This window comes from Perognathus longimembris, chromosome 5 (assembly GCF_023159225.1).
Source record: "Perognathus longimembris pacificus isolate PPM17 chromosome 5, ASM2315922v1, whole genome shotgun sequence".
NCBI lineage: Eukaryota > Metazoa > Chordata > Mammalia > Rodentia > Heteromyidae > Perognathus > Perognathus longimembris.
Window position 1 is genome coordinate 7,248,829 of NC_063165.1, and position 15,741 is coordinate 7,264,569.

Consider the following 15,741-nt stretch of genomic DNA (forward strand, 5'->3'; position numbering starts at 1 on the left):
ATGTCCGACTATGTCCTCTTGAGTGAAGTTCAGTAAGAGAAGGGATGACCACTTTTGATGGTAAGCCGAGTCATCGGTCACAGCCAGGTGTAGTTCGGTTAATTCTTGGTCCCTCCCCCCCTAGACAACCCCCTTGTGGAGCGGCTGAGGGTTAACCGACCCGCGGAGAACTGGGCTCCAGTCACCCAGAGCGACCGGACAATCCTGGCGCGCATGCGCGTTCGGTGGGATTGAAGAGGGGGGGGCGGGAGTCCCAGAGCGCCTTGGCCTTGTAGGTGAAGGTGAGTGCGGGGGGGAGGGGAGGTGGTCCAGGTAGGACGTGTCCCCGGATCTGGAGAGACACCTCTTGTGATCGCACCTGTAGACATAACCATCTCCATCCCAGCCGTCTCTGAAATCCACCACCCCAGTTGCCCACTAGGGGCTCCCCGATGCTCCGTGTTCGTGATTTATCATATAACCCCTGTCTCCTTCACAGTTAAGCCGCTTCCCGTATTTCCTCTCCATTGTCGTCTATACAGGTCTCTCTCCGCTCCTGCACCAAGGATCGTTAATATACCAGTTAACACTTGGGGTGGGGGTGGGGGCTCTTGCTAACCTTTCCTTTAGGTTTTCCTTGCACCTAGCCTATAGCTCCTTCCCAAAAGCTATGTAAAGTCTTTTGAACACTATTCCATCTAGTACTGAGTGCAGACATTCCTTCTAATGATCTCTTGTTTCGTGTATAGTCTTTTTGTGAGAAAGTTCCTTGAGAATATGACAGGGTGCACTTAAAATTACCTGCTAAAGGGGCTGGGAATATGGCCTAGTGGCAAGAGAGCTTGCCTCCTATACATGAAGCCCTGGGTTCGATTCCCCAGCACCATATATATAGAAAACAGCCAGAAGTAGCGCTGTGGCTCAAGTGGCAGAGTGCTAGCCTTGAGCAAAAGGAAGCCAAGGACAGTGCTCAGGCCCTGAGTTCAAGGCCCAGGACTGGCAAAAAAAAAAAAATTACCTGCTAAAATTAATCATAATTAAGGATAAAATTAACCATATTGTGTCCTAAAATTTGTGGGGCGGGGGTTGTTTTGTTTTTTGTCAGTTCTGGGCACTGTCCTTAAGCTTCTTTTTGCTCGAGGCTAGCACTCTACCACTTGAACCACAGCACCACGTCCACCTTTTTCTGTTTATGTGGTACTGAGGAATCGAATGCTAGGCAAGCTCTCTACCACTAAACCACATTGCCAGCCCTCCTAAACACTGGGGGATGGTGGAGGTAGGGGAGAGGTATGTGTCATGGAGCTTGAACTCTAGGCCTGGGCCCTGTCCCTGAGCTCTTCAACTCTAGGCTAGCATTCTACCACTTTGAGCCACAACACCACTTCTGGTTTTCTGGTGGTTAATTGGAGATAAGAATCTCACAGATTTTCCTGCCCAGGTTGGCTTTGATCCGAGATCCTCGGATCTCAACTTCCTGAGTAGCTAAACATTTTTATATACCTTATTATGAGACTTGGCTAAGTTACTTAAACCTTTGGACCTAAAATTTCTCATGTAATGAGATGAATCGATGTGGTAATTTCTGGGTTTTTTGTTTTGTTTTGTTTGTTTGTTTTGCCAGTCCTGGGGCTTGGACTCAGGGCCTGAGCACTGTCCCTGGCTTCTTTTTGCTCAAGGCTAGCACTCTGCCATTTGAGCCACAGGGCCACTTCTGGCCGTTTTCTATATATGTGGTGCTGAGGAATCAAACTCAGGGCTTTATGTGTACAAGGCAAACACTCTTACCACTAGGCCATATTCCCAGCCCTTGATTTGGTAATTTCTAAGAACTTTGCAGCTCTAAAATTCCGTGGTCAGTAAGTAGAAGCCAGATTAAGTCACAATGTGTTGATGCTAACTATCTTCAACTTTCATTCCCCATCTAACAGTAAAATATATAAAAATTGTGATAGCAGCAGTAGAAAGAACTGTCCTGTATTGTACTTGCAACTTCATACCCTACCCTACTTGGTTTTTTTGTGCTGGTCCTCAGCTTGAACTCAAGGGCTGGGTACTACCCTTGAGTTTTGGTTTTTGTTTTTGTTTTTTGTTTTTTTTGCTAGTTTTCTACCAGTTGAGCCACAGCTCCACAGCTTGCTATTTGGTAGTTAATTGGAGATAATTTCATGCATTTTCCTAGCCAGGCTGGCATGGAGAAGCAATCCGCAGATCTCAGCCTCCTGAGTAGCTAGGATTACAGGAATGAGCCACCACTGCCAGGCTCCTGCTTCCTTTTTTATAGATGAAAATAAAACTCTGCTACCAGTGCAACCTTGTGAATCCATATTTATTGTTGTTTCATAGGTCATTCTTGGGAAGAACTCTGGATAAGATAACACAATGCATGTAATGAAGGCTCAGGTCTTAAGATCCCATTTGATCAATGCTTCATTGACTCCTGCTGTAGTGAAAATGCTGCCGTACCTTAGTGTCATCAGAAGCAGGATGATGTCTACCCATAAATCCAAAAAGAAAATGAGGGAATATTTTAAGCTGCTGAATCTAGATGAAGGCTGCTCTGCAGATGATGTCAGGGAATCTTTTCATAAACTTGCCAAACAATACCATCCAGACAGCGGCTCTACTAATGCTGATTCTGCAGCATTTATAAAGATTGAAGAAGCTTATAGGAATGTGCTTTCCCATGTAATTGAAGAAGCCAATGCCAGACGGAACAAAGTTGAAGAAGCAGAAGAAGAAGAAAATATGAAATACAATACACCCCAACACCGACACTATTTAAGCTTTGAAGGTATTGGCTTTGGGACCCCCAGTCAACGAGAGAAGCAGTATAGGCAATTTAGGGCAGACCGGGCTGCTGAGCAAGTGATGGAGTATCGAAAGCAGAAACTGCAAAGGCAGCATTTCACTAACAGCTTAACTGTTCAAGATGTGAGACACAGTAGAGAACAGAAGATCACGCAAGCCATTGAGCGATTAGTGGAGGACCTCATTCAGGAATCAATGGCAAAAGGAGACTTTGACAATCTCAGTGGGAAAGGAAAACCTCTAACAAAGTTTTCTGGCTGTTCATATATTGACCCCATGACGCACAACCTGAACAGAATATTGATAGATAATGGATACCAACCAGAGTGGATCTTAATGCAAAAGGAAATAATGGATACCATTGAGCAACTCAGAGAAGCAATTTTAGTGTCGAGGAAAAAGCTTGGGAACCCAATGACACCAATGGAACAGCAACAGTGGAAGCAGGTTTGTGAGCAGTTCCAAGAAAACATCAGAAAACTCAACAAGAGAATTAATGATTTTAATTTAATAGTCCCCATCCTTACCAGGCAGAAAGTGCATTTTGATGCACAGAAAGAAATTATCAGAGCCCAGAAGATGTATGAGTCCTTGATAGAAACCAAAGAAGTCACTGATAAAATCTCCAATGACATGAATCCAGAAGAAGGGAAAACAGCTGGAAGCAGGGCAGGTGTTTTAAACTGGTGGAATCTCTGGAAATTTATTAAAATCTGACCATTTTGATGTGTGTGGAAACTATAAGAAAGTGAGTCAGAGATGTCTTCAATCAGCTTTTCTCTGAGGATATACCAAGAAAGGAAGAGAAATCATTTAAGAAAAGGAATAATCCATTTCAGGGTTTATATGTTAAGTCTCTAGGTAGAATGGTCAACAACTATGACTCACACATAGGAATCATACAGAGAATTCCAGAAGTCTTAGAATAATTTTAAGCTTTAATAAAAGCAGCCATTGCTTGCCATTTTCAAACAAGTACTTAAAAACAAAATATGTATTTTCAAACCACTGAAGTTATAATGAAATGTAACCTACTGCACCTCCTAATGATACATACTTTGTACAAGTTTGGTGGATGTTTATTCCTGAACTTTTTTTTTTTTGCCAGTCCTGGGACTTGAACTCGGGGCCTAAGCACAGTCCCTGCCTTCCTTTTGCTCAAGGCTAGCACTGTACCACATGAGCCACAGCACCACTTCTGGCTTTTTCTATATATGTAATGCTAAGGAATCGAATCCAGGGCTTCATGTATACAAGGCAAGCCCTCTACCACTAGGCCATATTCCCAGCCCCTACTCCTGAACTTGTCAAAGCTCAAAACTATCCTAAAACTTCTGGATCACACACTACATGGAGGAATACTGAAATCAGGAAATTTCCCTATCAGCATTAACTGTATTCCTTATTGTAAAGGTTGTCTCTGTGGGTACTGAATGAAGAAACACTGAACATCCAAGTTGTACTTTTTTCTAACTCCATGATTCACTGGCTGCAGAATCATTGACAACCTAGTCAACTTAGAAAATTCTAGAAATAGACTCCAGTGTCTATATTAGAGAATTTATATATTTTTCCTCACTTTTCAGAGGTGGCAAAATTCTTCAGGCTCAGTGCAAATATGAAAGTTCACTTTTAATTTCGCTGATTATAGATTGAAATGCTAAGTTTCTATACATTTACCTTAGGTTTCCCAGTGTCTTAAAGCACACCTCCCTAAGAGGCTTTGTTAGCAATGTGAATAATCCTCACTGTCTTAGGGAATGCTGTCTGAATTTTGTGTGTTTACATCTCTTGGAAGTCACCAGAAATTAAAAATTTCTGAGTTTCATGTTGGGTCTTGCTTACTTTCAGAGACTCTGAACATTTTGGGGGGAGTTACATTGTTGCTTTTGCCAAAGGTTGGGGCACTTCAGAAGAAGCTGGTCTCACAGCAGAGTGCTGTGAGATAAATGCAATTCAAAAGAATAGTACTCCAAACACTGATTTTAGACATGTTATTTTGAAGTGTGTGATTGTTAAACCTACATCTTCAAGAGGATATTTGGAGCCTTTCTGCTTAGACAATGGGGACATTAACATGTGATTTTTAAAAACTGACAGTGACAGTGATGTATTACTGTAAAATTGTGCTGGTATGAAATATAGTTTTATTATAACTACAGTTTTAAAACATGTTAGAAGCCTATGACTATGATTTTTGTTTAAAATGGGTTAGATGTAAGAGGCCTGATATTACATTGCCACAAACACCAATGAAGTGGTGCTGTGGCTCACGTGGTAGAGCGCTAGCCTTGAGCTGAAGAGCTCAGGGACAGTGCCCAGGCCCACAGTTCAAGCCCCACGACTGCCAAAACACAAAAACAAAACCCAAAACAAACACCAATGAAACTGTTTTCAATATTGGGTAATGAAACTTCTTTCATATTGAGTATTTCAATGAATGAGAAAATAAGTAAACTACCCAGTTCTACTGCATGCATGTGTCTATATTAATAAAGTTAATGTGTTAATAGTTACTTTAATGATTATTTAGTGGTCCAGCGTTGTATAAATAAGTACTACTAATAACTATATTTTTGTCTGACCAAACAAATGGCTTAAAAATATATATGCATATATATACATAATATATATATAGCCAGTCCTGGGGCTTGAACTCAGGACCTGAGCACTGTCCTTGGCTTCTTTTTGCTCAAGGCTAGCACTCTACCACTTGTGCCACAGCGCCACTTCCAGCGTTTTCTGTATGTGTGGTGCTGAGGAATCGAACCTGGGGCTTCATGCATGCTAGGCAAGCACTCTACCACTAGACCAGATTTCTAGCCCTAAAAAAATATTTTTTGATTAGTGAAATGAAAGCCATGGTATAGATTCTGCATGTTATGAGAGCAAATTCCTTTATATAGAAGTAGACTCATTTATTTAACCGAATTCCAAGCCAGCAAAAGGCTTTGAGCTAGTTGGTCGGAATTTGTTGAGTTGGAATCTGACACATCTTTTATGATCCAGCACTGACCTGGCCCACACTACCACAAACCCACAAACCCACAAACCTGAGCCCCTGAGCAACCCCTCCCCCCACCTCTAGCCCCGCCCAGCCCCGCCCCGCCCCTGACCGGCCACTGGCTGCTTGCGATTGGCTGTTGCGGCCTCCTCGCGCAGCGCCCCCCGCCCACTCCCTTTCTCCGCCCCCTTGGAGTAGATCCCGCCCCCGCGGCCCACCTACTGGATGCCGATTGGTTCCTGAGGTGGGCACGCCCCGTCGCCCCGCCCCAGCGGCACCCTCGCCTCGCTCCAGCCGGCTGGCTCGCAGCTCCGCGTCTGAAGTGGAGCCGGCCGGTCAACGCCGGCCTGGCTGCGGCGCCGATTTGACAACCCCCCCGCCCCCCGTCCCCTTCCAGCACCGCGCGCGCTGCCCTAAAGGTCTCTGAGGAAAAACTTCTTTCTCTCAAAGTGAGTCGCCATCTTCCTTGCCGAGAGCTCCAGGTTCTTTTCCCGGGCTACTTGCCTGCTGGGGAAGTGCTGCGGCACCGCCTGGCCCGGTGTGCCCGGTGCCACCTGACCTGCGGGGCTGGGCCTCCTCGGGGCCCCTGTTGCGGGAGGACGGAGGACGGAGGACGGGCCGGGGGCCCTCGTGCGTCCGCGACCCCTTCCGCCGGGGCGGCCGACCCCGCCGCGGTCCCCAGCCGTCAGTCAGGTCGCTTGGTCGGCCCCTCCCTCGGAGGGGGGTGGTGATGGCCGGCGGGGAGGACGGTCCCCGGGATGTCGCTGCGGCCGCGACCGCCCCACCCCCGCCCCAGGCCCGCACGGGTGTCCGGGGCGACTCCGGTCCGGTCGGCACTTCTTGGGGTTGCCCGGAACCGTGACGAGGACCCCGGCGTTGCTTTGTGGGGACCTTGTTAGCCCCTGTGTTGAGATGGGGAGGAGAAATGCGAGAGCAGCACGGGACTTTGGGGGGGGGGGGGGGGAATGAACCCCAGGTGTGGGGTGTCCTTCTAGCTAGGTGGCGGAGCTTTGTCACTGTAGCGGTGGTGGTTGCGGGTATGGAGGCTATTTACTTTTTTTTTTAAATCCACAAATGGTTGTACTAGGAGGTTACAATTTGGCCTGTCCTTTGATGCGTACAGTGAGTGCATCGTGATCAGAATCAGCCCTGCTACATCTCGTCTTTGCAGCCTCTGTGAGCTTCTGTAAACGTGTAAAACACACACTGAACTTTTTACCTAAGCTACCTTAGGGCTGGCAGGGCTCCTGAATCTTCCTTGTGGTTCCCCAGTCCTGGCCCTTGAACTCAGGGCCTGGGTGCTGTCCCTGAGCTGCTTTAAAAGCTCAAGGGTAGCTCTCCACCACTTGAGCCACAGCGCCACTTCCAGCTCCTTCTGAGTAGTTTATTGGATGTAAGAGCATCACAGACTTTGGTTTGAAAACCCAGCCTCAGATCTCAGTCTCCTGAGTAAGCTAGGATTACAGGTTGAGCCATAGGCCACCTGGCTAAGAGTTTTCTTATTTTATCTTTAGTTGCCTTTATTTATATGATGATAGTAACATTGAAGTCTAAAACAATTGAAACATTAAAGGAGGATATCAAGAAAAACACTGAAATAGTGAGGAGTTATATAAAAAATAAAATTACTTGTTTGGCAAATAAAATAAGGACACATTTTCTTGTTAATACCTGCATTGTTTGGTTGTGCCCTAATGTTTTGGGTTTTTTTTTATTTCCCTGGTCCCTTATTCATGTACATCCTGTTTTCTGAGTTTTATCCCTAGAAAGCCTTGTGTGGAAAGTGCTTTTGGCACCAAAGGATGTTTTGATTTCAGGACTGAAAAATAAGGTTTTTGTTTTTGTTTTTTTGGCCAGTCCTGGGCCTTGGACTCAGGGCCTGAGCACCATCCCTGGCTTCCTCCCGTTCAAGGCTAGCACTCTGCCACCTGAGCCACAACGCCCCTTCTGGCCGTTTTCCATATATGTGGTGCTGGGGAATGGAACCGAGAGCTTCATGTGTAGGAGGCAAGTGCTCTTGCCACTAGGCCATATTCCCAGCCCAAAATAAGGTTTTATAATTTGAAGCAGTTAGTTGCCCAGTTTATGTGAATTAAATGCATTTCTTAGAATCTATTGGTACTTTTATATAGAGAGACTGTATCAGAGAAAAATTTGAATACTGGGAAATTTATTAGCCCTGTTACCACTGAGTGATGCTGACCATAAGATTATGTTGTCTCATTTGGCTTGGAAGGCGTGAAGTATGTACAGGAAGAGAAAATGGGACCCTCATATTTTGTATACATTCTATTCAGTGGTAATCATCTTGGACCCAACAATAACAGAAATATTTGTTCTTTTATTTGGCCAGTCCTGGGGCTGAACTCAGGGCCTGAGCACTGTCCCTGGCTTCTTTTTGCTGAAGGTTAGCACTCAAGCCACAGCACCACTTCTGGCCTCTTCTATATATGTGGTGCTGGGGAATGGAAGCCAGGGCTTCATGTATACAAGGCAAGCTCTCTACCACTAGGCCATATTCCCACCCCAGAAATACTTGTTCTTTTAAAAAATCCACTTATTGGGCTGGGGATATGGCCTACTTAGTAGCAAGAGTGCCTGCCTCATATACATGAGGCCCTGGGTTCGATTTCCCAGCACCACATATACAGAAAATGGCCAGAAGTGGCGCTGTGGCTCAAGTGGCAGAGTGCCAGCCTTGAGCAAAAAGAAGCCAGGGACAGTGCTCAGGCCCTGAGTCCAAGCCCCAGGACTGGCCAAAAAAAAAAAAAAAAAAATCCACTTATTATAAAATATATTTCAAAAAAGTATATAAAATGTATATACTTTTGTGATGTATACCTGTGATTCTAGAACTTGGAAAGCTTAGGGCAAGAGGATTATGACTTTGAGTCCAATCTGGGCTACCATAGTGAGACACTGTTTCAGATGGGAAAAAAAGACAAAAGCAAAAATACTTTTGCTTCTACCAGATAAAAAAAAGTTAAAATATCCTTTTTTTTTCTCCTCCATTGTGAGGCATGGGTGCTATCCCTGAGCTCTTTTGCTCGAGGCTAGTTCTCTACCACTTTGAGCCACAGCACTACTTCCAAGCAATTTATTTATTTATTTTTGTCAGTTATGGGGCTTGAACTCAGGGCCTGGGTGATATCCCTGAGTTTTGTTTTTTGTTTTTTCTTTAAGGCTAGCCCTCTACCACTTTGAATCACAGTGCCACTTCCTACAATATCTTTTTAATTGCTTTCTCTCTCTCTCTTTCTTTCTTTCTTTCTTCTTTTGCATATGTTAAGTAAGTACTCTATCACCAAGCTGCCTTTTTAATCCAATAGTGGATTGTTCATTAAATAAACTATAATAACAAAATCATATTCCTTTGAGCATAGATGAGGTCTAGTGTAATTGCTTTCTAGATTTTGGGTTACATTTTTGTCATATTATCTTAAATTCAAACCTGACTGTATAAAGGAAAGGACAAAAAAAAATGTCACTAGGAGATGAAGGCTTCCAGAAAAAGGTAAGTGGAACAGCGTGGCTGCTTTGCATGATGGTGTGATGAGGAGTCCTTAGCCAGGGCATCTGACAACTTAATGGTCTGCAGAGAGCAGAGTCGTTCCTCTGAATTTCTGCTCCTTGGCTCCCCATAGCCTGCCTGCCTGCCCAGCCACAGTTAAAAGGGTTGGTCAAAGCGAGCCTGCTGGGAGGGAAGAGCCTGGCCTCTGCTAATGCAGGCCCCAGGGCTTCCAGGAAGCAAAAGTGCTGATAGAAAGGAGCCCAGTTTCAGGACACTTTCCTTCCTCTGGCTAAAAAACCACTAAAGCTGTACTACTTCACTTTAGCCTGCTTCTGGGGCACAATGGGCTTGCTTGTGGCTCTCTCTCTCTCTCTCTGTCTCTCTCTCCCCCTCTCCCTCTCCCCCTAGCTCCCTCTCTCCCTCTCTCCCTCTCCCTCTCTCACTCTCTCTCCCTCCCCTTCCTCCCTCTCCTCTCACTCTCTCTCCCTCCCCTTCCTCCCTCTCTCCTCTCCTCTCCTGTCCTCTCCTGCCCTCCCCTCTCCTCTCCTCTCCCCTCTCTCCTCTCCTCTCCTCCCCTCCCCACCCTCCTCTCTCCTCTTTCCTCTCCCTCCTCTCTCTCCCAGTCCTGGGGATTGAACTCTGGGCCTGGGCTCTGTCCCTGAACTTTTGGTCAAGGCTAGCACTCTACTACTTGAGCCACAGCTCCACTTACCACGTTTTCTGTTTATGTGGTACTGAGGAATCGAACCCAGGGGTTTATGCACGCTAGGCAAGCACTCTACCATTAAGCCACATTCCCAGCCCTGGGTTCTCTTTAGAACTCCTGTGTTCGATTTTTCTTATATTCTGTATTATTTTTTAGTGACATATTCTGTAGTAGAATTCTTAACAAGAACAGCTACAGGTTTTTAAGCCTTTCTTTGCCTGAATGTTTCCTCTTGCTTGATTGGTATTTTGGGCTAGTAATTGAATTACAGTTGGAAGTAATGTTACAGTTTGAAGTAAGTTTTGAAGTTATTGCTCCATTCTTATCTGCTTTCAGTGTTACTGTTCAGAAGTCAAAGTTCCTTAATCCCTTGTATGTGACCCTTTCTTTCTCCTCTCTTTTTTATTTTTGGCCAGTCCTGGGCCTTGGACTCAGGGTCTGAGCACCGTCCTGGCTTCTTCCCACTCAAGGCTAGCACTTTGCCACCTGAGACACAGCACCACTTCTGGCCGTTTTCCATATATGTGGTGTTGGGGAATCGAACCCAGGGCCTCATGTATACGAGGCAAGCGCTCTTGCCACTAGGCCACATCCCCAGCCCCTCTTTCTCCTCTCTTAAACTTATAGAACCTACATTTGGTGTCAGTCTTTTAAACTATAAAATGATATTTGCCTCCAATTGGTTCAGTAATCTTAGAAATAGCCAGGCGCGGGGCTGGGGATATGGCCTAGTGGCAAGAGTGCCTGCCTCATATACATGAGTCCCTGGGTTCGATTCCCCAGCACCCCATATACAGAAAATGGCCAGAAGTGGCGCTGTGGCTCAAGTGGCAGAGTGCTAGCCTTGAGCAAAAAGAAGCCAGGGACAGTGCTCAGGCCCTGAGTCCAAGCCCCAGGACTGGCAAAAAAAAAAAAAAAAAAAAAAGAAATAGCCAGGCGCTGGTGGCTCACACCTGTAATCCTCGCTACTCAGTAGTAGAGTGCTTGCCTTGAATACATGCAGCCCTAGGTTCAATTCCTCAGCACCACATACATAGAAAAAGCCAGACGTGGAGCTGTGGCTCTAAGTGGTAGAGTGCTAGCCTTGAGCAAAACAAAGCCAGAGCTCAGGCCCTGAGTCCAAGCCCCAGGACTGGCAAAAAAAAAAAGAAAAAAGAAAAGAAAAGAAAAGAAATACAGGAATGTCTTCTTCTGAGGAAACTTTCTTGAAATAGTTTGTTGATTATTTTCTCCCTTTTTTCCCTATAGTCTCTCTTCTCATACAATTGTCATTCATATATGAACCTTTTCTATTGGTTATATAATTTCTTATCTGTTTTCTATATTTTTCTGTCTTTTTTGTTTTGTTTTATGCCTGTCCTAGGGCTTGAATTTAGGGTCTAGGTGCTCTCTCTGAGCTTCTTTTGTTCAAAGTTAGTGCTGTATCACTTGAACCACAGCTCCAATTCCAGCATTTTGGAGAATGTTTATTGGAGATAAGAGTCTCATGGACTTTACTGCCTGGGCTGGGTTTGAACCATAATCCTTAGATCTCAGCCTACTGAGTAGATAGGATTGTAAAGGTATGAGCCACCAGTGCCAGGCTCTACTAGTTATTGTTGTTATTATTATTAGTAGTAGTAGTATCTTGCCGGTTCTGGAGCTTGATTTCTGGGCCTGGGCACTGTCCCTGAACTTCTTTTGCTCAGTGGTTGGCACTTTATCATGTTAGCCACAGTGCCACTTGCAGCTTTTTTGAGTAGTTTATTGTAGATAAGAGTCTCATGGACTTTTCTGCCCAGACTGGCTTCAAACCATAATCCTCAGATCTTAGCCTCCTGAGTAGCTAGGATTACATGCATGAACCACTGGCACCCGGCATTAACTATATATTTTTTTGTTTTTGTTTTTTTGGGGGGAGGCCTTGGACTCGGGGCCTGAGCACTGTCCCTGGCTTCTTTTTGCTCAAAGCTAGCACTCTACCACTTGAGCCACAGCACCACTTCTGGCCGTTTTCTATATATGTGGTGCTGGGGAATCAAACCCAGGGCTTCATGTATACAAGGCAAGCTCTCTTGCCACTAGGCCATATTCCCAGCCCCTAACTATATATTTTTTAACTTGGAATTTTAAACAACTCCCACTAACAGGTTCTTAAGTTCCAAAGGCTATCTTTTAGTCACTGATGTTTCTTAGGAGGCCTGGTTCTTTTAAGTTTTCAGGATTGTTGGTACCAAGTTATTCATGACTTTCATGTTAAGTTTCTTCCTGTACGTAGTAATCTTGGTCTCATTGCTTATGAACAAGAATAGAGGACTTAGTATGTGATTGACAGGGCTGAGGGTATAGATGAAGCTTTTCAATATGTGTTTCACTGCTCTGGAATGAGGCCTGTTTGTGGGGCTAGGAGGAGCCGTGATTCCAGTTTTTTGTATTTTGCCTCTTATGCTCATTAGAGAAGAGTTTTCCTGCCTGGAAGGAAAAGAGCTGACCAGAACAGGTTGAGGCACTCTGCAGTCAGCATGGCACCTATGTTTAGGATACCAGGGAAGAAAACCATAAACAGTTTTCAGTGTATGGAAGGAGCAGAAGAAAGCTCACCTCTGGCCCTCTGTTTGCTTTCTTTACTAGATTACTTCCCACCTTTCCCTGCCTCCAGCTTGAAATTTGCTTTTCTTAAGTTTCCCAGGCCAGTTATTAATGCTCATCTGCTTTCAACCTTTACACTCTTGTCTCCTTTCTGTTCTTCTAACATTAAGAGCTGAGTGTGTGTGCGTGTGTGTGTGTGTGTGTGTGTGTGTGCAGCTACTATGGCCTAGGTACTGTCCCTTAGCTTTTTCACTCAAGACTGATGTTCTGCCCCTTGAACCACACCTCCATTTCTGGCATTTTGGTGGTTAAGGGAGATAAGACTCTCAAGGAGTTTCTTGCCTGTGCTGGCTTTCACCTCAGAGCTTAGTCTCCTGAGTAGCTAGAAATACAGATGGGAGTCACCAGTATTCAGTTTTTTTGGTTTTGTTTTTTAATGTTTTTGGACTCTTCCTCTTAAGCTCCTCTTAAGCTCCTCTTAAGGTCCATATGACCAGTGCTTTGTTTCTAGCCATTAAGTGCCCAGAGCATTGGCTAGCTAGCATGAATAAATGTTGACTGAGTAAGTGAATGAAAGGAAAGCTGATATTAGAGTTGAATGCTGACAACTGGGATGACATGTGAAGTATGAGTGGAAGGCAGTTAACTGAGTGGAAGCAATTAGATGAAGGCAAATTAGCTGGTAAGGTATCAAACAATATGCACAGGGTTTAGGTGGGGTAAATCAACAGTTACGTGGCACTAAAAGAAAAGCCAGTATGTCTGGGAGAACAAGACAGGAGGAAGTAATTTATTGTGAGAAGGGACTTGAGTTATTCTGTACAGCTTTATGTTAAAAAAAAATTAGAAGCAATTTCATGTTTTAAGCAGGAAGTAGATACGAGATTTTTGCTGTTTCATTAATAAAAAAAAAAAAATCTGCTGCGGTATGGGAAAGGTTGATGGGGAAGCAGTAACGTGGCCACATCTTTGGGAACTGCCATGACAGGGCAGGCAAGAGAACAGCACTCAGGTGGTGGTGGTAGAAATGAAGAGAAGTTAGACATAAAAAATGTTTTGGTGTGGGGCTGGGAATATGGCCTAGTGGCAAGAGTGCTTGCCTTGTATACATGAGGCCCTGGGTTCAATTTCCCAGCACCGCATATACAGAAAATGGCCAGAAGTGGCGCTGTGGCTCAAGTGGCAGAGTGCTAGCCTTGAGCAAAAAGAAGCCAGGGACAGTGCTCAGGCCCTGAGTCCAAGGCCCAGGACTGGCAAAAAAAAAAAGAAAAGTTTTGGTGTGTGTGTGTGTGTGTGTGTTGGTAGTGAGACTTGAACCCAGGGCCTATGCACCATCCCTTAGTTTTTTTGCTCAAGGCTGATCCTCTGTCACTTCAGCTGCAGCTCCACTTCTGGCTTTCTGCTGGTTAATTGGAGGTAAGAGTCTTTCGTACTTGGGCTGGCTTTATCCTCCGATCTCAGCTCCTGAATACCAAGAATTATAGGCATGCGCCACCAGCTCCCTGCTTGAGAGAGACTAGAGGCGTCATCAGGTGATGTCTGACATGTATGGGTGAGGAGAGAAGTGGCCAGGTGGGCTTGGCTTACTGGCTTATCTAGTTGGATAAATGGTGATTCATTCACTGGAGGGAATGCCAGATCCTGGAAACAAGGTCCAGTTTGCAATGTTGATTTTAAGATGATTTTGAGATAGAAGATGTTAGGCAGATGGCTAGATGTTTAAAACTGGAATCAAATGTTTGAATTTGTAAATCAACTTAAGAAGTAGAAGATGGGGGGGGCCCCCATTCACCAAATCATCTACATTTGAGTAATTTAAATTTGTTAACAAGGATATAATTGGGGTAGTAAGATTAGTCTCTTCTAAAACCCACGCTTTTCACCTTTTACTTTGGCTTTATATTTAAATCTTTCACCTGAGTTAAAGGTGGTTAGCAAGTTATGTTCCTTTGTTTTATATGACTTAAAAGACAGACGGCAAGTAAGCATTCCAAGATTAAATATGTAAAATGTTCTTCCCAAAGTATGTAAAATCTCTGAATTCATGCTGCTGGATTTTAAGGCCTATAAAACATAGTGCCTAGAGACCAAGTTTATTGCTAATTCAGGAAAACTGTTCTTCAGACTATTTATCAAGATTTGTCCCAGTAGTAATTGTCAAGGTCACTGCAGATCTTATTGGACTGTGTTCTTCATTTGACCACAGTGTTCCTCTAAACTGTGGCTATTTCTCTCTTTTTTTTTCCTTTCTGTTTTCATATAGACCAGAAAATACCTTCACCCCATGGAATCTGAAATGCGAGAAATGCTGTGAAAGCGTATCTCAACGGGCAGCAATATAGCGTGATAGTCATGAGCACAGATTCCAGAATCAAATGTGAGCTTTAGTGGAAAGCTCCTTGCAAGCTGTACAGCGTTGGCAAGTTAACAATTCTCTAAGCCGTTTCAGTAATGTGAAGATAATAATAGTAACTGCCTCAGTGTGTGTGTGAGGACTGAACAGAATAAAGAGTGTCTATAAAGATGTTTTTTCTGAAAATTAAATGGAGCCATCTGTAAGGAGCCTAATATGGTAACTAACCTATAACTAATGGTTAGTTCTGGGGAAAGCTGAAGTTTCTGTTTTTGTTTCAACTTGATCACTGTGTTTTGCTCTGGATATTTAGACCTATTATTTTGATGTTTGCATTGTGTTTTGTTTGTTTGCTTGCTTTGTTTTCTGTCGTGTGTGTGTGTGTGTGTGTGTGTGTGTGTGTGTGTGTGTGTCGGTACTTTGGTCTGGACACTGTCCCTTAGCTTAATTGAGGATAAGAGTCTCACAGAGTTTCCTGTCTTCCTGTCTTGGAAGTGAACAGCAATTCTCAGTTTTTACCTCTTGTATAGCTAAGATTGTTGGTTTGTGTAGCTAGGATTATTGGCACTGCTTACTTGTGTTTTTTGTGTGTGTGTGTGATGCTGGGGAGTACCCCAGAGCCTCAAGCGAACTAGGCAAGAACTCTTCCACTAAGCCACCTTCCCAGACCAGTAACCGATTTTTTTTTCCCAGTCCTGGGGCTTGAACTCAGAGCTTAGGCCCTGTCCCTGAGCCCCTTTGTGTTTGAGGCTAGTGCTCTACCACTTGAGCCACAGCGCTACAAAGTCTATCCAGGCTGGCTTTGAACC

At 44.5% G+C, this 15,741-nt stretch overlaps 2 protein-coding genes across 6 annotated transcripts in view; both read left to right on the forward strand.

The window, feature by feature from the left end:
* The window catches only part of Dnajc28 (DnaJ heat shock protein family (Hsp40) member C28), a 20,715-nt gene continuing 4,974 nt past the window's right edge, over positions 1 to 15,741 (forward strand). Inside the window, exons 1-3 of one of the 2 annotated variants that reach the window (XM_048346291.1) lie at positions 1 to 60; positions 2,326 to 3,519; positions 8,813 to 8,818. In XM_048346291.1, the coding sequence (XP_048202248.1) occupies positions 2,362 to 3,507 (1,146 nt within the window). In that variant the 5' untranslated portion in view covers positions 1 to 60; positions 2,326 to 2,361 and the 3' untranslated portion in view covers positions 3,508 to 3,519; positions 8,813 to 8,818. Of the gene's footprint in view, positions 61 to 243; positions 282 to 2,325; positions 3,995 to 8,812; positions 8,819 to 15,741 lie in introns of those variants that run through there. The other variant, XM_048346292.1, reaches the window with a different exon arrangement.
* The window catches only part of Tmem50b (transmembrane protein 50B), a 23,846-nt gene continuing 14,301 nt past the window's right edge, over positions 6,197 to 15,741 (forward strand). Inside the window, exon 1 of one of the 4 annotated variants that reach the window (XM_048346297.1) lies at positions 6,197 to 6,247. The gene's annotated coding sequence lies outside the window, so the exon portion shown is untranslated. Of the gene's footprint in view, positions 6,248 to 14,065; positions 14,999 to 15,741 lie in introns of those variants that run through there. The other 3 variants (XM_048346293.1, XM_048346295.1, XM_048346294.1) reach the window with 3 other exon arrangements.